We start from the raw sequence: 26445 nt of genomic DNA on the forward strand, positions 1-26445 counted from the left end.
CTGGCGCCAAAGGTAAATGTGGTCTTTTCTGGGCTGAGATGCAACCAACCAACCAACCAACCATCCAACCATCCAACCAACCAACCAACCATCCAACCAACCAACCAACCAACCATCCAACCAACCAACCAACCAACCATCCAACCAATCATCCAACCAACCATCCAACCAACCAACCAACCAACCATCCAACCAACCAACCAACCATCCAACCAATCATCCAACCAACCATCCAACCAACCAGCCAACCATCCAACCAATCATCCATCCAACCATCCAACCAACCAACCATCCAACCATCCATCCAACCAAAACAGACTGAGATCCAGTCGACCCATAATATACAGTATACATGTAAATATGTATAATTTACTTTTACTTGTACTTTGATACTTAATACATTTAACATCAGATACTTTAAGACTTTTACTCAAGTAAGTTGACTTTCAAATCCAAATACTGTACGACTGTTAGTACTTTTTACAACACTGAACAAAACAAAATGACAACCATCTTTAGCATGAAGCTCGGGGTCATCAGATGTGATTCATCCTCTGGGGATCATGAGTATCTTTAGAAATCTGTCCAGATTTAGTGACCGATGACTTCAAACCTTTAAATGTTTGGAAACCCTGAAAATAAAGTCCGACCTTCTGCAGCAGCTCCAATAATAGCACCCTGTTTCTAACTCTGGATGTGTTTGACGTTTGATTTTCAGACTCTGCTGCCTGTGACACACTGGAGGAGATCCACCGAGAGGGAGGAATCCTGCGTCAGAGCGTCACTCCTCAGCGAGCGGCGAGCTGAGTGTGTTTGGAGCTGTGAAGAGACAAAACCACGGCGGTGGCTGGGCTCAGATCAGTCTGACTGCGGTGTTCCTCCACCATGACTCTCAGTCTGCTGTGTTATTATAGCATTATCCAATCAGCCTCGTCTGGCCCCGAGGGACTTACCCCCAGTTTTACACAGCTTGTTCAGCTCCCCCCACATCACAAGAGGTCAGCCTGTGAGACAAGCTAACGGGCTGTAATGTGGACGTTCAGAGGCTTAATGAGGTGGCAGCGCAGGTTTACGGGAACACGACTTTCCACCAATCACAAGCCAGCAAAGTCAATCCCACCACACTTAATGGGCCATTTATGAATCAGTAAACATGTGGTGAACATATTGATTTGTAGAGCACATTTGTCAAACTTCAGACTAAAACTATTTTCTACAAATTGCCTTTCCTTGCTCAGACTAGGATTAAAAAAAGACTGATTTTAATGTTTCTACCACCCACAGCGGCTCCACAGAAGTAAAACATCTCAAAATGTTTTCAGGCAATGATAACTCAAAAACATGAACATGTGTTTCCTGGTGTCCAGAGCTTCAGATAACAACATGTCCTCTCAGCTTTACTCTGGGAATTTGTTTTAGCCGCCTTACATCCAACAGATTTTGGGGTTGTGGTGCTTGAAGAAGAGAAAGTTTCTGTCTGAAAGGGTCAAAACTCATTTTATTAAGAACTAAACATGGGACAATACAAAAAGTTAATGTGATGACAATTCTGGCCAAAATAATCCTGAGTAAAAACATTATCTCAATAATCATCAAAATATGCTTGGAAACATTTTCGGTCATTCACCGATTCACAAGAGGTAAAAACATTGACAGTCGTGTGCAGAGCCAGACCTTCTGGAGGAGTAAACACCACGAGTCGCACAGAAGACTCAAGTAAAAAGTCTTGATACGTTCTCCTGGTGTCCGGAGGATGATTTCAACCGACTATCCAAACAAACAACCAACCAACCAACCATCCAACCAACCAACCAACCAACCAACCAACCAACCATCCGTCCAACCAACCAACCATCCAGCCGACCGACCGACCAACCAACCAACCAACCAACCAACCATCCAACCAACCAACCAACCAACCAACCAACCAACCATCCAACCAACCAACCAACCAACCAACCAACCAACCAACCATCCAACCAACCAACTAACCATCCAGCCAACCAACCATCCAACCAACCAACCAACCAACTAACCAACCAACCAACCATCCATCCATCTGTCCGACCATCCAACCCATGACCAATTTTTTTTTTTTTATCACTGTGACATCACCGTGACATCACTGTGACATCACTGTGACTTCAGGGTTTGCTGCAGAATGAGAAGTTAAAGCTAAGCAGTGTCCTATTGACAGTTTAGGATTAGATAACATAAGATATATTTTATGGTCCCGAAGGGGAAGTTTTGTTCTGGCAGTTGTACAGCTGCATGAGGGTTTACTTCAGATTTATACTCTTCCCTTGGTGAAGGTTTGTTTTCCGTCCTTCACAAGAGAGAAGAACAAGGAATTCATGTGAATAAATCGCTCAGTTTAATTCTCACTAATTACTAATTTGAGTGACTAATTTGTGAAAAATGTTTCCCCAGACACCCTCCAGTCTCTGAAGCGTCTCCGCTTCATTCTGCTGTTGTTTTTATGCACTTAAAGAATTCAAATAAATCTTTAAATCCTGTTTCATTCCATTAATGAACCTGCGTTCGGATCACAACACATGGAAACTGAGAGGCCCGTGGACACGCTCCATCTGCCTCCTCCACACACACTTAAATCAACATGTCTGCTGCACTCTGTTATTAGCTGCACTATTTTATAGAGCTATTTATAGTAGCGTGAGCTGTCTGATTTGCTTCGTGTGGCGGAAAGTCAACTTGGAAATTGAAGCTAACTGAAGCCAGTTCGAGTGAAGCCAGGCAGGCGTCTCCGCTACAGCGACTTGTGTTTTATTGGCTGCTTCTCACACCGGCAGATTCACCTCACATCCTGACATCATGAATATATATCTGAGTTTTGGTGTTCACCTTCCTACGTCCTCATTTTTCACTGGAAAAATCAGATTGTGCTGGCGCCGTCCTCTGCCTGGCGTGTCCTGCGCTGCAGTGGAAGAAATGCGGCTGGAATTACAGATTCGAGGGCGAGCTTAATCTCCGAGGACACCTTTGCACATGGAAACTGCTGTAAACCAGCCACAAGGAAAACAGCTCATCACACATGCACAGTAAATATTGCAGAAGCTCGAGGATCTGTATCTCCGCAGGAGCTTTTAAAAGAATTAAAGACGAGATGAGTTGACAAAGTTTCAGAAAGCTTTTTTCTGGAAACAAATTCACAAATCTGCCAACACCGGGGCCGCAGCCAGGGCTCAGTCTCTGGGTGCAGGAATGAAGCTTCAAACATCTAGATTTTTTATATTACTTTTATCCAACTGTTTCATCACAGTTGCTTTAAATATTTCACAACACGAAGATGTAAATTCTGCGAAGAAAAAGGTCATGTTCTGGTGGGAAATCACTGATGTTTAAGCAATCAATTATAGAATATAAACTCCTTTAAGGAAATAGTGCAACATTTTGGGAAATGTTCCTTCTTTCCAACAGTAAGTTGAGAGGTACTGAGAAGGATTAGGGCCACCGGAAAAAAAACAACTATTTATTTCTCAGAATTAAAGACAGCCTAATCCTCTGCTGTAGATAAGGAGATGAAAACCCAACCAGTGGAAGTACTCAGATCTCAGTGCTGTGTGCTGGATACACTGTTGTTCATTAAGAAATATTTCAGCACGTACCTCCCTTAAAACAACAAACTGTGGTTTTACTCCTCAGTTTGTTTCCAGATTAAACAAACGAGATATATAATGTGTTAATCCAACCCAGTGTCACCGCAGGTCATGAAACAGAGACCATATTTAATCAATAGGGTTTGAGGACACTCAGTTTAAAATGGAAAATTAAAACTCGTCACATAAATTTCTGTCAGTATTTCACAAACTGATTTTTTATAACATAAAACATAAATTACATATCAACCCACCAATCAACCAATCAACCAACCGATTCTGATAATCAGTTGACCCATAATATACAGTATATACTGTACATAGGTTTATATACTACATTTATGTGTAAACTTATGTATACTCTACTTTTACTTTTAACTTTTGATCCTTAAGTACATTTCATCTCAGATACTTTAAGATTTTTACTCGAGTACTGTTCATATAGGTGACTCACTGTCACCATATCTTCACTTTTAAGTAAGATGTTTTGTACTTTTACAACACGGCTTCTCTTCCTCCTTCATTCTTCTTCCCTTCCTGTAATTTCTGTTATTTGACTCAGCAAGTCTCACATATTTCTCCAGAGAGGAAACTTTTGTAGTTCGCCTATTCTTACACGAGTGTCTTTATATATTGAGTTGTTTGGTTCAGCTTTGGTCACCAGAAGTAAATGACCAAAATATTAATATCAGGACGTGTTTGTCAAAACAACTGAATGGTCCTGTGTGCAGAAAACCTCCAACAGACTGAAAGCGTTTGTTTTCTGTCTCAAGTTTCTGGTTCCTCTCTCCTCTGATTTACATATTCAGAGGAGCGTAAAGACCCCACATCCAGCCGACAGCGGGGGGGAATCACGACTGCGTCTTCAAAGAGACTTGTTGTCATCTTGATGTCGGTGGACGATGACGGGACGTCAGATGTCATTCGATACGATCTTTAGCTCTGTTGTGATTCTGCAGGATGAAGAGCTTGTGGTATTTTTCTACTATACTCTGCATGAAATGTAACTGAATCAAATTATTCTTTCAAAGTGAAACCATATTGGGGAACATATGAGGGCTGACAGAGGGGATCAGGACAGTAATATATGCTCTCTGACTCAGGGGGAAAATGGATTCTGGCAGCAGAGGCAGAGCAGCACAGGCGGCGCTCTGATGCCACACACTCGCTCACGACCACTTCTATGGATAAACATGTTTTTATTGTCAAGGAGATGAAAATGAGAGATTGTGTTCAAATTCTTCGCCCCTAAAAGACTTTAAAGACGCTTTATGTAACCGTCCGTCACGTCGGGGATTACAGGAAGAAGAATCTCTGGTACTCTGAGCGCGATGGAAAATATGTGTCTTCTGCAGATCTACTGACTCTCAGAGAAGAAGTCTGGAGTCTGTCAAGACGTCTGGACGCCTCAGCTGACCAAATTATATCTGTGAGGTGTTTCTAAAGATTCATGTCTTCTGTAGGAACCAATGTGCTTGGAGCCGACAGCTACAGACAGGAAGTCAGGAGGTGTTGAGAGACTCCTTTCACATTGTTACACCGTGTTTTATTGTTACTAGGCGACCACAGAATCACCTGTCCTTCACTTCCAGAGCAGGTCCGTTGGACGTAGATGACACCTGGATACAGCGTTGGAGGCGGAGCCCTGTTCGTCCCTATGAAAGCTGCCCGGTGGTGCATGAGGCCACATTTCTCAGAAACTAATCTCTGAGCTCTCCTCCCATCGGTGATCGTCTCCGGATCAGAGCAGAATCTGATGAGATTCAAGGTGTTTATTCCTCCAGGAGGTCTGGATCTGCACCGACTGTCCTCCAGAGCTGGAGGCTCTGCCCACACAACGTCCGACAAACATGTTTTGTTTTGTTCGATCACATATTGTACATGTGTACATGTAAATGACAGGTGTAAATGAGGCCTGGCTGTTTTTGTCGACAAACAGGAAGGTTTTCTGTTGAATCTGCTGATCTTCGTCTGTGTATCTTTATTAAACGTTGTGTTTGACGCGACAGGATTTCGTGTCCTCGTCTTCGACCTCTCTGGGCTCTTTGATTTGTTTGCAGCTCAGTTTTAAGTCTGTGTGGTCTCCTTCTCTTCGTTTCCACCTGGAGCCAGATTGTGACGTTCATGTGTTAATAAAAGTGTCTCGTTTCTCCTCGTTTGTGTCTTTAAAGCACGTTGTTTTTTATCCCGCTCAGTTAATTAGGTGTGAGGAGCTGCACTCTTTCAGTTTCCACATCCAAAGATGAGAAATAATCTGCAGCGTCTGGAAGTTAACGAATTTATCACAGAGCGACGACAACGACGCGACTTCAAACAGAGATTAATTAGCAGAAGACAGTGGTGTCTGTACGGGACTCCTCACATCGCCACAGTAAACACCAGCTTACGCACGTGGAAACATTTTACAGTGTTCATAAAGAGCAAAGCCTCTGAATGAAAAGCATGTTGAGCTCACGGAGGCAGAGCTGAACGTATTCCTGATGATAATTCTTCACGTTATCTCGTTAGTGATGTTTTCTCTGACGAGCTTCTATCTTTAGCTTCGTCTGTGACATTAACAGCGTCAGACAGCAGCCGGACATTTAATTAGGAGTAATAATTTAATCCGGGTTCATTGATGACGAATGTTTTCCGAGACAGAAAAAGAATATTTTCTTGGTAAAGCGGCGACACACAGCAGGACTGTTATCTCATGAGACACACAGAGACACGACGACTTCATTGTGACGATTTCCAGCTAATCCTTCAGATTACAGCAGAGCATGAGGATTATTTTCACATTAAAGTCATAATCTGAGGTTGTGGATGAAGGAGTGTGTTTCCGAACACACTGAGATTAGAGTTTCCTACACGTCTCAAGTCTCATGGAGGAAAAATCTACTTCCTGCTCTCAGTTTCATAATTTGTCCATTTGGTAGAAACGCGTCAGCTTCATCTGTAAATCTGCCAGAAGAGGGAAAAATATTATGAAGCAATGATGGTGAGACAATAAAGTTTCTGTCATGATTATGAGATTAAAAAACATAAATAAGGGATGAAAATTTTAAATGAGATAATTACTGACTGTCTCATATTTATGAGTTACCACGTGGAAACATTTATCATCAGACTTATTGTATATCCAGCGTCCTGACGAACTCAAACTTCATTTATTATTACAGATCTTCTCAAAATAAAGATTTTTCTTGAAGATATTTTTTATGTTATATTTATTAAAAGAAATAAATATATAACTTTATTAAAATATTTATTAGAGAAATATTGTTAATAATTTACCTTATTCAAATATCTCAGCTGTTTTTTTACTTTAATCCCGAAACTGCATTTATTTATTTGTTTGTTTGTTTGTTTGTTTTATTCTCAAAATATATTTGAAAATATTCCAGTAGATTTCTTGTCGATTTCTGTGTGATATTATTTTAAAAAGTTTTATCAATCTTTAACTTTATTATCGAGATATAATTTTTTACCATAAAGCCTGAAAATATATATTTTTAATTCAACTTAATTTTGGACTTTTCTCGTTGATTCTTTTTGTTATTCTAAACATTTCATCAGGGATTTATTCATCTTTCTTTATCATCAGTTTTAAAAACATTCCTGTTCATTTTAACTCTTTTTCATTAACTCTGGCTGTAACGAACAAACCACATGATGCCTGATAACAAATGTAACTCAGACTGGACGAAGCGTCGACGCAGCGGCGCCGTCGCCGGCTTGAGACTTTCAGGTTGGTCGATGAAGAGGAAGCGAGTCACAGCTGCACGAGATGGAAAACTTCATCCTTTACTTCCACACGTCTCCTCATGTCTTCCACACTGACGGGAATCCAGGCTGAACGTAAAGAAAGAGGCTTATTGGTGACGCAGTGACTCAGTGTTGGCTCACTGGAGGTTCACGTTCCTGACTGATGAGGAGGAGGACGAACAGTCAGTACGCAGAGAAACACGATGTTAGTCACTAAAAGGTCGCTGGTTCGACTAAAACTAAACTTTGTTCCTGGAAGTTTCACTAACGTGTCCCTTAGATTTACTTGATTACTTCCATCGGACAGTAATCTGTGCAGTTGCAACACCAATGACCTTGTTTACACTGGTGCACTTTGCTTTTAGCCGCTAGCTGCTTCACTGAGCCACATAAAGCTAAAGTCGGCTCAGTCTGGACAAGCTAACGCTACTGAACCGAGTAACTGTCATTTTAATTTGCAGGATTTGAGGCGTGGCTATAAGAGACCCCACACGTTAGTTATAGTACATAGTATATTTTTATTGATATGCTTTAAGCTCCTCAGGTGGTTTATCTCAGGTGTTTTTGGAGCTTCTTCCAGGAACATTTGGTGGTAATGTTGAGCAGAAGCTGCTCGGCGTCACGGACAGCCAGCAGAGGCAGACAGGCAGCGTCTGGCTTCAGCTCCGTCCTCACTCATGAAGGAGTGTTTGACCCAAAACCACGACCCTCCGCTAAACATAGAGAACCTCAGACCAGCTGGCACGACTGGAAACTAGAGCGCAGTGCTTTCGTGTTGGAGATTAGGAGGGATGCTACCCAGGCGTGGGTAGGCGTGACGAACCAAACCACTACTACCATGTTTTGAGGAGGTTTTTCCTTTTTTCCCTGCCTGGCAGCAGGGGGTCATTACTTAATAGAGTAGAATTAAAGTGAGACAAAAACAGAGGAGATAGACACAAACACAGCCGAGCCAGACTGCTCGGTGCGAACACTGTTTTCATAAGCAGCTTTTAAATGAACACATTAATCTGCCTAAGTAAAGTTCGGGTCTGTGAAGAAATAACATTTTAAGGTTGAATTTAACGTGTAGGTTTTACTGCTGCGCCTCAGTGACGTGCAGGAGGGTAAAAAATACTGCGAGCAGGATCAATCTGTCACAAAGTGAGAGTAAAGCAACCACCAAAACCACAACTGGTGAAAAACACCAAATCTACCGGTCACGGACGTAAAACAGCGAGGAGCGCTCACATGTGTCATTAGTTTAGACTTTGAATTATGAAGTGAAGTTGTGGTGTGCTGGTGAGGGGAGGAGAGGGGATGTGGGAGGGAGGCAGGAACAGATAGAGTGAGTAAGTTCATCCATCTAATTACAATCCAGCTCCATGGATTCTTCTGCTAACGTGAGGCGGCGATGATGCTGATGACCAGCGTGTGATGTCAGCAGGAGGGCTTAACCTGTGTTTATAAAGCTTTACGAACCTCCACAACAGAGCAAAGAGTGCAGAGACTCCAAGAACCCAGAGGAGCTTCTTCTCCTCAGAGGAACAACCTGCGACAAGACGGCCGAGGAAGTTTATTTTCACAAGCTTCAGTGGATTCTTGATATTCAGGAGACGTCAGGAGCTGCGATACAGGTGGGTGATTAAACTGTGTAAAGCCCAGTTCTGCTAAACTGGGACTTCTTCTCAAATACAGATTTTAAATGTTATTCTAACAAATATTTATTTTCATGATGGAGCCTAAACTGCGTCATCGAAGTCTGAGTTTTGTATTTGTTTGTAAGTAGTTGATGGATCGAGGTCAGTGATAGAAACTTGATTTATTGTGACAACGCTGAGGCGGAGATCTGGTTTGGTGCTTAACATCACTACTGCGAGATCCTTCAAGGGTCCAACGTTATACCGGCCTTGGACTGGTGGAGTAGAGCTCATCATGGGTTCAATGTTTTGGACTAAACATAGAAAACGTAACATTAATGAACTAAAAAAGAGAGACCTGATCCGGACTGGATCCAAGAACAGTCACAGCTCGTTTGTAAAGACGAGGATAATTCAACTTGATCTCCAGTAACAGACGATAAAATCTGGACCCGGTCTGACGAGGGACCCAGGTCAGGTCCTGGTTACTAGGACCAGTGGACCTGGTTCTGGTTGTTGTAGGAGCTTAAACTCCTTTGTGTTGGTTTGTAAGTTGATGTTGAAGTCTGGACTGGGGTCCAGGGTCCGGCTGGATAGTAACCATAGATTTGCGAAACAACTTATTGATTTATTGTCGTCTTTATTATCCACGTGCACAAATGATTTATGTTTCATCATGCGGCTGCGACAGCTGCAGTGGTCGGTGAGTTTAACGGGGAAACTTCAGCTCATGATCTGTGGTATCAGCTCCACCAGCTGATTATCTCACAAACCAACTGTGAGAAAAACAAAAAGTATTAACAGCAGAGCGAGAAAATGAGCTCTGACGGAGGTTAGTGTGAATACAAACAGGCCGGTACGGCAGGATTTTATTTATTTGTGTTATTTAGTTTTTTTACCATAATTATAAACTGTGTGCCTGATAAAGTGGTTAAAATCGTCTGGTCATTAAAACTGATTAAAAAAAATAGGACAGCTCATCAATACTGATCAATAATTATCCATATCAACCAATATTAAAACGTTGGCTCCTTAGTGTTTGTTTTGCAGTGTTAGCTTCTATTAAATGCTTTTATTTTGTTGATGAAAAGCTTCATTTCTTCAAGTCAAACAGTAAATGTGTTGTCATATTTTCAGTGTGTTGGTGAGTTTTGTGTTCGCTTGTTGCTGCAGAGTTAACGACTAATCACCTGTTTGCTGCAGTGAAGCTTAATGTCCTAAAGTCATTTTGGTTACATTTTAATTTTCGGTGTTTTCTGCCTCTGCATGTCTGTTAGCTTGTTAGCTTGTTAGCTTGTTAGCCATCCTTCTCTAAGTAAAACATAGCTGTGGTTTCACACCCTCACTAATGAGAACGCTCAACATGTCTCTGCTAACGAATCCAACACTTCTGGTTTTAATTAGCCTGAAACACTTTCAATAGAAGTCAGTGTTAAATATCTCCAGTCTCCCTTTAATGCTAATTAAATCACAAGCCTAAATCCATAACGACTGTGTTGAATGACAACTAGCGAGTCAGAACTGCTCTGAACCGCTCTGTCCCTCTCCATATTCTGATCCAGTTTGCTGGCAGCGCGGCGCTAACCATAATCAGATCTAATTGAGCGCAGGGACGTTGATTGCCTTGGTGGGATCCAAGAGTGACACACCAACAGATTATGTACACCCAGATGGTGACATCTGCAAAAGTGGCCCAGAGACTCAGGCAGACTGCAGGCGCCTTCCCTCCTCTGAATACTGCTGGTTGTTCGGCGCTGCAGCTTCACGCTGCGCTAACATGCAGCGTGCAGAGAGCGCTCATCTGCCAAAGGGTTCGGAGACGAAGATGACTTCTGCTGAGCGCTGCTGTTCCATTTTCGTGACTTCTGCTGACATATGATGTCTCATTTATAACTCACTGGCTGCGTCAGATGGGAGGTTTGATGGCACGTCAGTGAAAACAGATATTTAGCTTCAACTGGAGTTTCCCACACAAGTCAATGAAGTGTGTGAGCGTAAGGAGACACAAACCATTTCTGAGAGTCAGTATTTCAGATTCAGAGTAAATAATACCAGACAGGACGGCGATCCGCTGTGTATTTTAAATGTTCAGTGCTTTGTGAGTGAACAATAAACGGTATACTGCCGTCAATCTGACCTGATGCCTCTGTCCTCCTCCTCCTCCTCCTCCTCCTCCTCTCTCTCCTCGTACTCGCCAACCTTGAGAAATCAAAATCAGGATTTTAAAACCAAAGCGAGGTTCCTGCTGGTTCCACCCTGAAAAATGTTTTATTTATCATCTGCAAATTTTATTATACTATAAAGTTGCAGAAAGTTATGAGATTTGTAACTTTATAGTAAAGTTGCAAAACAAAAGTTTCCAGTTCAGAGGAAGCAAAAAGTTTTAAAACCAGTTTTAACACAAATAATCTTATCAGAGCAGAAAATCACTTTTACTGTCGATTCTTTTGCATCTGATAAATAACAGTTTAATTTACAGATGAACTTTTTGCAGAACATTTGCAGAAAAAACTAAAAACCTTCGTGTCAAAATTTAGAATAACCAGTGATAGAATGTAACTAAGTACTTCTTCCTAAAATACTCTACTCAGGTATAATTTTGAGGTACTTTACTTGAATATTTCCATTTTCTGTGACTTTATACTTCAGCTCCACGACATTTATTTGGTAACTGAAGTTATTAGTTATCTTGCAGCTTATTCAGTGTTGATGGGCTCTACCTCGTGACAGTCAGATTCACAGAGCTGTCACAACGTGTTATCAGCACATTTACACCAGAACAAGAGGGACAATCAAACCAGGAAACATATACATATACATGCTGCTCAGATGCAGCGACCCAGCTTCAGCCCGTTTGTGTGGGCAGCACTTTTCTCATTATGTCCGATGGTCACTGGGTTCTGCTGCAGCTCGGCGTCGTGCACAGCGTCGTGCACGGCTCCAGAGAGCGTCGGTCTGTGGTCGCACAGCGGTGCCGCAGCATGTGCTGCTGTGGTGGGCGTGTGTTGTATAATGTGAACGAGAGTAAGACGAGCGGGGGGAGAAGGAGTTTCTCAGAGTTTCTGTCCATCCCCAAAAACAAATAAAACCAAAAACGTACATTCCTGAATTCCTCCGCTAAAATCTGTCGCCGCGAGGCCGCAGAGGAGGAGGGTCGAAGGTGAGCCAGAGGTTAAACTGAGAGGGAGGAAGGCCACCCCTGAGAGACGTCTCATGGTCTCTTCATCATCCCTCAATCATCATCATCCATCACCCTGCCCCCCCGACGCCGCTCGCACTTTTCCATCATTTCGCCGTCCGACCTCCGTTCCTCACCCCGAGAACTCCTCCGTGATTTACTGCCGGTCTCACAGCTGCTGCACAAACTGCCATCACGTCTGTTAAATGGAGCCTGAGGTCGCTGTTCTCATCCACTGAGGAGCATCAACACGTCGTCTTCCACATCAAAACACCTTCAACTGATCAGACATTTAAGGTTTTAACAAACCAAGTCAAACCTTTAAGTCTCTTATTGGGATTAACCCTTTAACACACACCAGCATTTTCTGCATCAAATTAAACACACTGACTCGTGCTGTGTGTATTTGCTCATGGATTATTTCTACATGTCAGAAAGGAAGAAAGAAAACAGTCAAAAAAATCAAGTTTGAGCAGATGATCTAACCCTCGACCCCTGTGGAGGTGTTATTCTTTGTGGTTCTCAGTTTTTCTTTGATGGTTTTATCCTCTGTGAGGCACTTTGTGTTGTTGTATGCATCAAAAGTGCCATACAAATAAAAATAAAGTTAAAGTGTAAATAACATCAGGGCTCCTGCAGACTGAGATCGCAGCAGACGAGCTGCATGGAGACATCTGATGTTTAAATCATCTCCAGCTGCTATCATCAGGAGGAGACGATGACTGAGCCTGACTTTATATCATCAGGAGGAGACGATGACTGAGCCTGACTTTATATCATCAGGAGGAGACGATGACTGAGCCTGACTTTATATCATCAGGAGGAGACGATGACTGAGCCTGACTTTATATCATCAGGAGGAGACGATGGCTGAGCCTGACTTTATATCATCAGGAGGAGACGATGACTGAGCCTGACTTTATATCATCAGGAGGAGACGATGGCTGAGCCTGACTTTATATCATCAGGAGGAGATGATGACTGAGTTTTTGGGTGAACTGCTCCTTTAAAGAAGCATTTTTTGCACTGAGCAGCAGGTTTGTCATCTTATTTCCTGACAGTGAGAAGTGATTGGCTGGTGGAAGCTGTGACCCGACGGGGTTAACGTCCTATCAGAGCGGTGGGGGGGCCTCAGGACGGAGTCAGGACCCCTGGGGGGGGCACTAACAGTACGGGCCTTTGTGAGGAGAATTGTTTTTAAAAGCCGAGGCAGGAGAGGCGGGGGGTGCGGTCGCAAAGATTAAAAGCGGACATTTGTTTTGTGCATGTCGTGCTCTGCCAAGACGCAGCAATTTTCTATGAATCTAAAACAGCTTTCCTGGCTCGGACCCCACAAGCTGCCCGCTGCCAGGAAAAGACTTTTTTTCTCGTACCTGTTTACGTGCAGGTAAAGCGGCTCTCACAGAAGAAGCACATGAGATCTTTCTTTCCAGCCGAGCGAGCGGCGCGAGGGGGCGTCCGAGGAGGTGGGAGGGACGACGACAGGTAGTCGCTCCCACCGCCGATCCCGACACTCCTCCTTTTGTTCCCAAAAGATCTGCCCGGACTCTGTGTTCCTGAACCCGCTCCAACCAGAGGAGCTCATAAACTGGAAGGAACTTGACTAATTTGCAGACAAACTGGGGGGAAAACTACTCCCATGATTCTCCCTGGCACCAATCATTCACCATCAAAATGTGACCTGGAAGGAACAATGGACTCTGTTCATGATGCTAATGAATGAAAAGAGGCTTGTTGCATCACCACGTCCAGGCTTCATGTTGACAGCCTCCATGTTCAGCAAATAATGTCTTCATTGTTTCCTTTCATGTTCATACGGAGACCTTCAGTGAGCAGCTGCTGCGCCAAAATCACCGACGAATCAAAAGGCCACAGTCGACCACAATGCTCAGCGTCAGATCGATCTACACTCAGATACAGACGGCGCCCTCTGTCCGCTCACTGCGATCACTTCATCCATATTTATCCGTATTCAGTTTACGGATACGGACGTCTGTATTTGTGCGTGTTTTTCAAAAGCTGATGGACGAAACGCAGCGAAAAAGGTTTTTAATGACCTCACAGACCTCCAGCAGCTACAGCGCTGCCTCGAGTGAGTTATTAGCCCCTGCAAAAAGAATTGGACTGTTTTTCTCTGAATTCAGAGGAAACTGAGAACTGTAAGGAACAAAGTCATAACTCTTTCTTTACCGAGGCCCTGACGCTCCTCCGTAGGACGTGTTGCTTATCATCAACCACTGCTGAACTCAACAGGCTGTATTCGGAGTGGGCGGAGTCGTCCGTCCCAGATACTTGTAATAGCCGAGTACTCGCTCTACCCCAGCTTTTAGTCTTTCAGCTCATTGTTTCTGTTTCCCAGCTTGGTTTATTTGCCTTTTCATGTCTCCTTCAGTTGTTTTGGTGAAGTTTAGTCGTACTGACGTCTCCAGTCCGTCCGTCATGTTTGCTGATCTGTTTAGACTTCTCTCTCTGGTAACTAACTAGTTTTTAAGCGCTCTTAATCGCAGCATTTGGCGTTTAAGTGTTACACAAACCACACATGTTGTTGGTACACGTTTAAATGATGTTGTGGGAAACACAAATAATTATAACTTGTGTGTTTGTTAGATCGACACTCAGGTACGCCCTGGTTTGGATGGAGATCGCCGAGTGTTTGTGCAGTTTAAAACAACTCAATCAGTCATTGTTTAACATTCAACAGAGAGAGCAAAGAGAAAGTCTTTGTGTGAAGTCGACATCACAAAGAAGTCCACTGGCTGAAATGTCAGTGACATTAATCATGTGTGTGTTGTTCTTAAAGTCGGTCCGCACACACAACGGGGATAAAAACACAACCACACGTAAATCTCCAAACTTGTGACACGCTGGTGCCACATGCTGTGTAAACATTTTCCCACAAATGATTTCCACACAGATTTCTGCCTGACAGATAAGAGTGTGTGTGTGTGTGTGTGTGTGTGTGTGTCTGTTTTTAATTGTCGGAGGCGACAGCTGGAACACATTGCTGATATTTCAACACGTGTCAGTCAGAGCGGTGGAGGCGATGGCGCTGCTGCCCGCGGTGTTTGTCTGCGTCGTCAGGACGGACTGACGGCTCCGTGTGGAGGTTCACTCAGGAAACTCAGATTCTTCCTCTGAACGTGTTTTTGTGGGATTATTTCTCACATTATTCTGAAGGATTACGTTTGTTTAGAACACAATTGGACCCTACTGAAGAAAGTCGGTGCAGTTTTCTGTCGTTTTTGCTTCCACCAGTAGGAGTCACCAAAGTCACACACTTTAAAATCCTGCATACAGAAGCTTTAACTTCATCTTAATCCTGGAAGTGTAAATAAAATCATCCTAAAACATCTGCACCCTTTGGAGTACAGACAGGCTGAATGCTTTGCTCTGTCAGTGCCTCAGTTATTGATCTACAGGAGTCTGAACACACTGAAATATATAATTCTTTCTCTGGCCTGATCTTTTAAAGCAGAAAGGATCCAGCAGATGAGCTGTAAACTGCCTGTTAGCTGGAAACACAGCGGGTCCACATACACACTTTTAATCTGCCGTCGTCCACTCAGATTATTTCAACCACTGTAGAAACATTTTTCCACCGTCCGCACATCAGACGAGGTGAAGCGTTCATGATGCACATCTTCCTCTGAGCTCAGCAGTGACACGCTCATCTCTGTTTAACGAACTGAACTGCTGCTGCTGCAGATCGTTACATGTGATCGCAGCAGTCTGATCTGATCTGGTCTCAGCTGCAGACCACCAACACGTCTCTGCTCTGATGTGACCTCTCACTCTGCTGCTAGAAGGAGTTCAGCTGAACTCTTCTTCTGTGGTTTAATTCAGCCTCAACATGAACGATAACTAATCACTTCCTGTCCCAGAACCGGGTCCTGTCAATCACTCAGCTGCCTAAACAATGTAGAAAAACCCACCAGTGATGGGAAGTAACTAAGTACATTTACTCAAGTACTGTACTTCCGTTCCATTGTGAGGTACTTGTACTTCACGAAGTATTTTCATTTTCTGCTACTTTATACTTCCACTCGACTACACTTTGGCAAATATTGTACTTTTTACTACAACCTAAGTTACTAGTTACCAAAGTATCACATTTCTAAATTTATTTATCTGTAATTAAATAAAAAGAAACTGATTCTAATAATTTAGATAAAGCTGAATATTGTACCCGCTGTACACACTTCATACATACATGTGACCTCATGTGTAATTTCCTTTACGCTTGGTATTTAAGTACATTTAATATCAGATACTTTCAGACTTTTACTCGAGTACTATTCATGTGGGTGACTCACTTTTACCAAAGTAATATTTTAACACTGTATCTTTACTTTATACTCTATTATTGTACTGTTGGGTACTTTTACCGACACTGTTAGTAATGCATTACTCTACACGGACTGCAGTATTGTAAAGTAAGATATTTGTTCTAGTACTAGTAACTAGTAACTAGTAACTAGTTAAATGTAATGCATTACATTTTGGAAGTAACTTGACTGTTTCAGAAGATCAGAAGCGGTTGTGTGAACGTTTCACAGGAACAGAAATGTTCCCGAGTCTCATAGTTTGGAAACGTCGTGACAGGTCAGAGTTCAGCCTGCCAGACCTCATCACCTCCGCTCAGATGTCAGCTTCGTGTCCGCAGGCCGAGCGTTATACCTGAACAGACCACCTGACCGCTCAGGTCGGCGGTGGGCGGATAAAGGCCAGCGATGGCCCAGAGTCAGTGTTGTGACGCAGACTACAACCAGCTGTCGGAGTGCATCACTCACACAGGAAATACCTCCCAGACTTACTGCGGCGAGAGCGTCCGAGACGACAGAGTCGGGTTCAGTGTTTGAGTTTGTTATATTCAAATCAGGCAAATTAAACAAGAACAGAGAATAATTCATTACTTGTGAGAAAGAAAAGTCAAGATATTGTGTTAATATTACTTTGGTGAAAGTAGTGGACTGATTATCGACCTGAGTGATTATACGATCCAATATTCAGCATTGTTCTGATGACTGTAGGTAAAATACATTTAATAAAAAATGTGCTCTGATGCAGCATGTAATCTGCAAGTAACTAGTAGCTAAAGTAATCAAATAAATGTAGTGGAGTAAAAAGTGTAATATTGTACAATACGTACAATACGTCATCATTGTACAGTACTTGAGTAAATATACTTAGTTACATTTCATCACTGATTTTAGTGACCATGTCTCTGAGCTGCGCCGTCACTGTGATCAGTAACAACAGCACCAGACTCCCTTAACAAATGTGTCAGTTTAGTGAGTTGTTGAGTTGGAGACACTTTATAAACTGTGTGAAACTCTGTCTCTGACTGATTCTGACTTATTTGTTCCTTCTTGTAAATTCAGCAAATGTTCTACATGAACTTCTTTCTGTCTTTGAGCAGAAACATGGAGTCTGTTTGTCTCAGTGATGGACGGGTTAGTTTCAGTGACATCTGATATTAGGTGGTCGCTCAAAACACGTGTCGAGACGCGTTTAATGTCAGCTGTGAAATGACCAGTTGTGATCGGATCGCTCAGGTCGGATGTAAAACCAAACGTCAGTATTTCTCTCAGCAGCCGTTCTCCATCTTTCTCCTCCTTAGCGTTAGTTAGAGTTAGTTACTGTAGAGACAGAGCTCACATTATAACTACATCCGTCGGGGCTGGTGCTCATTAAACAGCCAGTTCCTGATTTAAATGAATGTTACTAATTTTAGCCTGTTTGTGACTTTTAATACACAAACTTCTTTATATAACAGCCAAAAACATTTTAAAAGAAAAACAATGAGAACAAAAATGTAAAATGATTCAACACAGCTGTTACATGAGAACACAGAGGATTCTTGGCACTAACGAGCCCTCGTAGATCTTCCAGCTGGGTCAGAACCGCTCTCAGTGTTTGTGTTGTTGTTGTGTTTGTTTCTGTTTTGTTGTCTTAGTCTTTGGTGATGAGTGACTTCTCAGTGTTTTCTGGCACTGAGCGTCCTCCGTAGCTGCAGCTGTGGCTCAGCTGACTCTCTGTGCTGCTCGAGTGCCACCTTCCTGTCTGACTCGTCCACAGTCGGTGGGCTGAGACATGATGGAGGCCCTCCTCTCTGTTAAGAAGTCCTCCCCTTCCCTTCGCCTCTGACCTTCTCAGGCACTCAGGCAGCATGCAGCAAACGCTCCCATCAGATCGACCTGCAGCAGTCGCAGCAGCAGCAGTGCAGCCTCAGCTCGTCGCTCTGACACTCACCTTTAACCGCGGGACACCTGGACGACTGCTGGAGCCGCAGCCGGACTTCTTCTTCTTCACTTTGAGGAGTTTGTAAACTGAGGAACATAAGTTAGAGCAGTGAAGACGAGCTCCTGGATGTCTTTTGGCTTGTGGGGATTTTTTCTTTCCGCTCCCCAAGGTGTCATCACCTGGATTTGTGTTGGAAAGTCTGACTGGAAAGTTTGAGAAAGGACATAAGTGACTTATTTTTCTTCCTTTATCTTTTCTCCGTGCGGGACAGACACTGCTGTGGGAAAGTAAGTTTCCCAGTAACTCTTATTCTTCTTCACCTCCTTCCTTTTGTGTTGCTGTGTTTAATTTCAGCTTTGTTGTGGCTCCACTCTGTGAAACACGCTCGACTGGTTTCATCTCATGTGAAGCAGCGTTAATCATTTCAACAAGCCACAGAGAAACTGTTTGAGCGGGCGGGTTTAGAGGCAGACGCTGCGAGACGCATGTGAAGATAAATGTTCCTGTGTTTGTTTGTCCACAGAAAGATGTTCTGCTCCAGGAGAGTCCTGCAGCGCTGGTGCTTCGCTCTCTTCCTCCTCTGCTCTCCGGTGCCGCACTACGGACGGCCCATTGATGCCCTGAGCAGCAGAATGTAAGTCTGATTTCTGGACACTTTTCAGCCTTTTCCCTCTTCAGTCTGTGCTGCTCAGTCCAGACCTGAGGGGAGCTGGAGTGGAATAAACCTCCAGATAATCTTTTTTCCCATATTTGCACATTTCTCCCCCCCCCCCGACGTGGTGGGCGAGCAGAGGCTGGAAAATGTGTTCATATGTGAAACGTGCTGAAAGTGTTTAGTTAGCCCTCGCCCACCTGCGTGTTTACATAAAGCAGAAACCGTCTCCGTGTGATAAACTCCCGGCAGCTCCGCGGCCTCCGAGGCTCTCAGACGCTCGGTCCTCTGCCGACGCCGTCCATCCCTCCGCAAACACTTTGCGACGGAGGGAAGTGAATAATGCTGATGTTCGGCTCGGCCGCGGACCAAACCAAACCTGCTGCCCCTGCTGAGGTGTCCGATGCCAAACAGAATAAATGTTCTTTCAAGTTGCTGAACGCAGTCTGAGAGCCGTGCACAGATGATATCTCTGAGATGGAACGAGTTTTACTGAAGCGGTGGAGATGCTGCTGTAAACAGTCTGAGGGAGAGTCCGGCCTCTCCGGGGAGAGACTCCACATCTGAAATGCATTTTGGTGGCGGCGCTGGAAGTTCTGGAGAGTCGAGTCTTTAAAGTGATTCAAACCGTGTGTCGTCCAGGTTTAACGGGTTGTGTGTGTGTGTGTGTGTGTGTGTGTGTGTGTGTGTGTGTGGGGCCTGTTCTGCTTATGTCAGGGGAAATGGAGCTACAGCCGTTGTGTGATATGAACTTAATAGGATTTTCGGGGCAGGAAAGGAAAACACGGGTTGCGATGAAAAGCGCGAGGTTGAGAATCACACAGCGGTGGAAGCCGGCGACCTCCGACCCGCCTTCATCTGCTGCTGTGGCCTCGTCACAAACAGGACGCAGATTTCAGGCTCTTAAATTAGATTCAGTTGAATTTAGACCAGAAAATGATGTTAGAGCTCCCAAACTCTGGGAATCACCTGAAAGTAGTCCAACACAAACAAAGCTGCAACCATTAGTCCATCCTAAAAAATCAATCTGATGAAGATTTTAAAGATTTGAAGTGAAGACTTGCTGCTTTTCTTGTTCTTCCATGACAGTAAACTAAATGTTTTGGCCAAACAAACAGGACGTTAGACTTCTGAGATGTCCTGAAGGACATTTTTCACAGTTTTGATGATGCAGGTCGTCCGTCAGCTCCAGCTCTCTGATTCCAAAGCGTTTCTATCTGGAAACTTTGAGTAATTTATACATTTTTTCTTCTGCGAGGACGCTGCCTGAATGAAACTGTCCTAATTTTGTCCTCAGTTTTTGGGGCCGATGCTGATGTTGATTTAAAAAATCATCTGTTGCAATGATGCCTCAAACACATGAGGTGTGATTTTTAGACGCCCGAGGAGGTGAACTGTTAAATATTTGTGCCCGAGGTCGACCCTCTCCCCTTCCTGTCCAGTTTGTCAGGTCTCGTGAACATGAACCAAGCTGTGGCTCAAATGACCAACAGACAGTCCCAGTTCACCCTGACAGGAGGTGGGAGTCCATATCAGAGGCTATGGAAGCCCAATGCTGCCGATTAAAGACAAAAAAAGATTGAGATTAAAAATCAGAATTATGAGATCAAATGTCAACACGTCTCATAATCTCATAGTTCAGTTTTTTACGAGTTTTCATCTCATATTTCTGTCCTCTCGCGGCAGTAAGGAGCCTCCAGTGATCCGTCACACTGCTGGTTTTCCTTCTTCCGTTGTTCTCCTGCAGAGAGAAACAATTAGGCTCAGGTGGGACGGCGAGCGCTGGAGCGCTGCCACCTCAGGATGTTTCAGGGCCATTTTCCTCCTCCTCCCCTCGGCTGGAAGCTGTTTGATGTGAGCGTTATTAAAGGTAGAAACAGGACCGGATCAGTTTCACAGCCGCTGTGCTCGCAGGCTTTTTCTCTTCAGACCTGAGATTTACAGGAAATATCTGTATGCATATAAACACTGGCTGTCTCAGGGGCTCCCTCTGTGTTTGGGAGGCGAGTTTTGTTCAGGATATTATTATTATTCAGCAGGAAAACACACGGTGACCCTGGGGGAGCTGAATCAGAAGAGAAAGTCCTTTCTTATTTGTCCATGTGGTTTCATCACATTTGGTCCGTGTGGTTTCAGATTTTAGTCTTGATGTTGCTGCAAAACCTCCACGACTGAATCCAAATCAAACTGTAACTGATTTGTGCGAAGTTCAGTGGTGCATCATGGGAAGCAGCCTGACAGCAGAAGGGCGGCGCTGAGCTCTAATCAGCCGCCGCTATCTCCCATTGAAGTCGGCGTGTTTGTGTGCTCAGACACCTGAAGTGTTTGGCCGGCGTTGGCGCTCGCTGGTTCCCAGGCTTCGAGCCGTGCCCTCTGCCTCCATGTTTGTCTAAGAGTTCAGAGTCTGAGTAACGCGACACCGCGGCAAAGCAAAGCCCGAATCCTTGTGCTGCTCCGACTGCATCAGGAAAGATAACAGGTGGTCCCATCTGGACAGGATCAGCGCTGATGGAGCTGATGGAGCTGATGGAGCTGCTCTGCTGCGTCTTTCATGCCCTAACACTTTTGATTGAGTGTTGTTTTAATCACACTCAAATTAATCATATTAAATCTGCCACCAAGCAGCTCGGTGCTCGTTTCCAGTGCGGTTTGTTCTGTCGCTGCAGGTTCATTAATCAGAAGTCCATCCTGACGTCTCAAAAACACAACAAATATCAATGAAGTTTGGTGTAAAGTTCAGCCAAGTGCTGAGCGTTGTCTTTGGGTTTCTGTGCAGACAGCACCACCGTGTGGCGGTTCCTTGCTGTAGCGCCACAGACCAGGAGATACAGTCCTGCTTTAAAAACCCGAGGTTGTGAGTTTGAATCTGTCTCGGTGCTGCTTTTCTGCCTGAGCAGATTTCTCACCTCCTGCTGTTGTTTTGCAGTATGAATCAGTGACGGCTGTCTGTACTGATTCCTGTACAGCAGTGCAGTGTGTTATGGGTGTGGCCCAGGCAGCTCCAGGCTCCATAGCTCAGGGGTTAGAGCACTGGTCTTGTAAACCAGGGGTCGCGAGTTCAAATCTCGCTGGGGCCTTGTCAAGTTTTCATCCCCTCACTCGAAACAACAGGATTTCTGTTGTCTTATCATGTACTTTATAAACTGCAGACTCAACATGTAATACTTCGTGGCCGTTCACCTGCAGGTGGTGCTGATGGTGTCACAGCTCAAAATATTTAGACATTTCAATGAGGTTTGGTGGAAACTCAGCCACGGAGTGTTTGTTTTATCTGCATAGTGACCGTGACAAAGTGCTTTTTATTGTGCTGACTGTGATAAAACAAGTAATATGGATCTCAGTTATGATTGCAGATTTTTACTGGACGATTATCACGACCAAACAAATTCATACAGATATTACTGCGAGATCTACTGCGTAGAAAACAAATGCTGTCGGTCAAAATCACCTTGGTGTTGGAGTGAAGGGAGGCGGAGCCACAGCTGTAAACACACAAAGAACGATTACACCTGATGTGAAGTGAGGAGGCCACTTAACTGATGATCGTCACTGATGTAAAGCTTAAAGATACAGTTAAAATATTTCTCTGGGAAAAGTGAAAGTCCCTCATATGAATAGTACTCAAGTAAAAGTCTTATATTTTATGTTTATGTTTTTAGTTATTCATTTTTAAATCTACATTTATTCCTGTACTTATTTCTGCATTTGTCTCCAAAAATCAATGAATGAATATATAAATTAATTTACAAATAAACAAATGGTAAAACAAACAGGAAGTGATTAAATGCCTATATTTATTTTAAGTATTATGTTCGGTGCATTTATTGAAATATTTATTTATTTTTCATTCTGATTACAGTTTTTTATTTATTCTATTTGATTCCAGATAAAATTTATTAATTTAAAAATGTTTGTGCTACTTTGGCTCTGACGCAGCATGTAATCTGTAAAGTAACTTGTAACTAAAGTAATCAAATAAATGTAGTGGAAATATAAAGTAGCAGTACAGTATTAAAGTAAAGCAGAATAAGATATGTGCCTTTATTGATCCCGTGTGGGAGAAATTCAACAAAATACTTAAGTAAAAGTACTTAGTTACATTCCATCGCTGCCCTTTGTGAAGAGTTTTCATTCTGTAAATACTGAAACATATTTAGCAGATGAGTATTTGATGCTTGAACTCTTCTCAGAAACCTTGTGGAGGAGTTTGTCCACACAAATTATTTTTATTTTCATCTTGGAGCACTTGTGCTTCCAGATCGATCCCTCCGAGTCTGAGCTCCACGTTAACATCCAGACTAATGAAAAGTGACGGGCCGCAGATTGTATGAATGAACAATCGAAGGGAAATCTGGCAACTTTAACGTGAAAAGGAAAAGAGGAGAAACTCATCTGGACCTCCTCGTGCAGGGTGGAGATCTTTGGTATCAGCTTTAACGACCCTGGGAACAAATTCAGCTCCTGCGGTTCAATGAATCATCTCAGTTCACTGATCGGATGCAGCGGCGAGTTATTGGAAAACTGCTGGTCTGTTGAAGCCTTCGCTCTCATTCCTGTGCTGATGCTGCCCTCTGCTGGTCCGCTGGACGTCCCAGAGCCCAAAAGAGTGAATACTCTTTATTATGACATCAGCAACATGAATTTATTCAAAGCAGTTTATTATGAGGCGCAAGGTTTCAAAAAGATCTTTAAAAATGTCAGTGAAGTTTGGTGCAAAGACATTTACTTTTAAATGTGTTTTTAAACTATTTTATTTAATTAGAAATCTACTTTTAAGCACCAGTTTCTCTCTCAACAGAAGGTTGATGCATTAAGTTTCTGTCCAAAGAAACGTCGACGCCAAAACATCTAAAATTGTTGAAAAGTCAATGAAGTTTGGTGTAAAGTTCTGTCACGAGCAACAAAAGTCAGTTTTGTTATTAGATTTCAAGATTTTTATGTGTGAAGACGTATATTTAAACTTTTATTGAATCAAAAATGTTCTTGTTCCGTCTCTGTGTCAGCTGGAGGCCGATGTCACACGATGTCATGTGTCAGACGTGAATGATGTTTGGTGTAAAGTTCTGTCACAAGGAACAAACAGAACATTTAAATTGTGAAGAAGTATTTTGACACACTTTTACTCAGTTCTCCCAACAGGAAGTAAATGTATGAACATTGTGAAGTGAAAGAAAAATCCCTCAAACAAATATTTTGTGTGATTGTTTGCAGAAAGCGGTCTGTGACTCACGCTCAGCTGATGCACGACAAAGGCCGGGCGCTGCAGGACTTTAAACGGCGCATGTGGCTGCAGGAGCTATTGGACGAAGTCCACACGGCGGAGGTCCGGGACCTCCCGGTCCAGACCACCAGCGGAGGGGGGAGCAGCAGCGGCGCCGGCGTCGGGCTGCCAGGGGCCGGACTGGGCATCAACCTGAGCACCACCGGCAGCACGTTGCACTCTAAACCCCCCGGAGGAACCAAGAACCTCCCCATCAGCTTCAGGCTGGAGGAGGAGGAGGGCACCAACCTGCCGCAGGACACAGAGCAGAACAAGAATCAGACGTACAAAGACGGCGGGCAGAAAGTAAAGAGGAAGAAGAAAGGAAGGTCCGGCAAGAGGAGGGAGGGAGAGAAGAGGAAGAGGAGGGCGCGCTCGCTGGGGTGGAGGCTGGAGGACGAGGCAGGCAGTGGACTCCACCTGGAGTGGAGGTCTCTGCTCGGCCTGCAGAGGGCGCTGCTTTAAAACGCTGTCAGTCTCTGACAAAGGTGAGTCTGCAGCTCACAGTCTGATGGAAAGTAGACTCAGGACTTCAGACAGGAAATCTTTAGGTGAACCTTTTTTACTGAAGTCAAAGCTTCTTCAACGTCCAACAAACCAAGTCCTCAGGAATTCATACTCCAGACATGCTAACTAGCTATGCTAACTTCAGTACAGAGATGCCAGTGCTCCAAGAGTATTAAAGGAGCAGTCTGTAGTTTTGGGGATGAATGTTAATGAGCGAGTGACAAACAAACTAAATAATCAAACTCTCTTTGTCTTCATGACTGAAGAAACTGAATCAACAAACACACTCACCCTTTAAAACTTTTCTAGCATTGAATCTTGGATAACATTATTATTCATAACTGAAAATATTATGCAGAATTACCTGAACTTAAATTTAAGTTGTTATATGAAATAAAAAATAATTCACGCTGAAATATAAAACGTGTGACCTGACTGTTGTCTCCGTGTGTTTGTCTTCCAGAAGCCTGCGGACAGTCGGAGTGGACTCCTAAATACTCACGTTACAGTGTCCTGTAATAGTGACTGTTTGGAAAGAAATTGGAAAATATTTATTGTCTGTAAATATTCTAAATATAGCAGAATAAATAGCAGAATATGATAAAAAAAAAACTTATTTGATGCTCTGTGAGGCAACAGATTTTAATCTTTGTGAATCCTTGCTTTTTTTCTTTTTTATTCCAGTTATGTCAGATTTTTTTGCGGTAATTTATTTTGTCTGAATGGTGTATTTATTTTGTAAATGTATCGAGGTGCTGCTGACCTTCTATATTTTTGTACCATATTGCACTTTAGATATATAAATATAAATATATATACCATTAATTTGTTCATTGACTTGTTCATGTGGTTGATTGAAATGAAGAAAAAAAACAACGGTCGTCACTCTGTGTTATCTTCCAGTCTGATTCTTGACCTTTCGCTCTGTTCAGACGTCCAGTTTTTTGTTTCTCTGCTGCTGTTCATTCGGATGTTTTCGGCTCCGATCGAAGCCGTTTGCTGTCTCACGTTTGTGTTCGACCCTCCTGCTGCCTTCACTGACTCTGTTTCCTCCACGGCCCGCTCTGCTTCTCAATGCCAAAGTTCAGATATGTACATAAACCAAACACGGCTCGATATTGTTGTTTATGGCACTTGCACTGAGATGAACACCCTGTACTGAACGGATTAAACATTTGACAGTATCCTCCTCTCTGTCTCCTGTGTCTTTAATGTCCCATTAATGGTAATAACGTCAGGAACCTGGATGATATCATATCATTATATATATTATAACACTGTGATGTAAATGACAGGTTAGGTCTCTGTTAGCCTGCCAGTGTTAACAGCAGATGTTTGTGAACACACCGTCTGTTTCATTGAACCAGTAACCTCATCATCACCAGACTCCCTTAACAAATGTGGTGATTTTAAGAGTTGTTGAGTTAAAACAAACTTTGTAACGTAGTGAAACTCTGTCTCTGACAGATTCTGAATCATTGTCTCCTTCTTGTAAATTCAGCATTAAATGAAAACAGTAAGTTGTTTGTTTCCTTGTAAAAAGTGTCAGTTTGTGGCAGCATGGCTGTACCAGCCTGTCTGCTTCTGTGTCTAAAGTGCTAAAGTCTTACCTGCCAACATTT

General features: G+C 43.3%; 2 protein-coding genes across 2 annotated transcripts in view; both read left to right on the forward strand.

Moving 5' to 3' along the window:
- fbxo7 (F-box protein 7) overlaps positions 1-26445 on the forward strand; it is a 101089-nt gene that overhangs the window by 24405 nt on the left and 50239 nt on the right. The window lies entirely within an intron of this gene.
- Positions 18335-26007, forward strand: pthlha (parathyroid hormone-like hormone a). Its single transcript, XM_084345337.1, has 4 exons — positions 18335-18691; positions 18928-19038; positions 24268-24804; positions 25287-26007. The coding sequence occupies exons 2-3, from the start codon at positions 18932-18934 to the stop codon at positions 24779-24781; spliced, it is 621 nt and encodes a 206-aa protein (XP_084201463.1). The 5' UTR covers positions 18335-18691; positions 18928-18931; the 3' UTR covers positions 24782-24804; positions 25287-26007.

The sequence above is a fragment of the Pagrus pagrus genome (genome assembly GCF_965226575.1).
Source record: "Pagrus pagrus genome assembly, chromosome: 23".
NCBI classification, from domain to species: Eukaryota; Metazoa; Chordata; class Actinopteri; order Spariformes; family Sparidae; genus Pagrus; species Pagrus pagrus.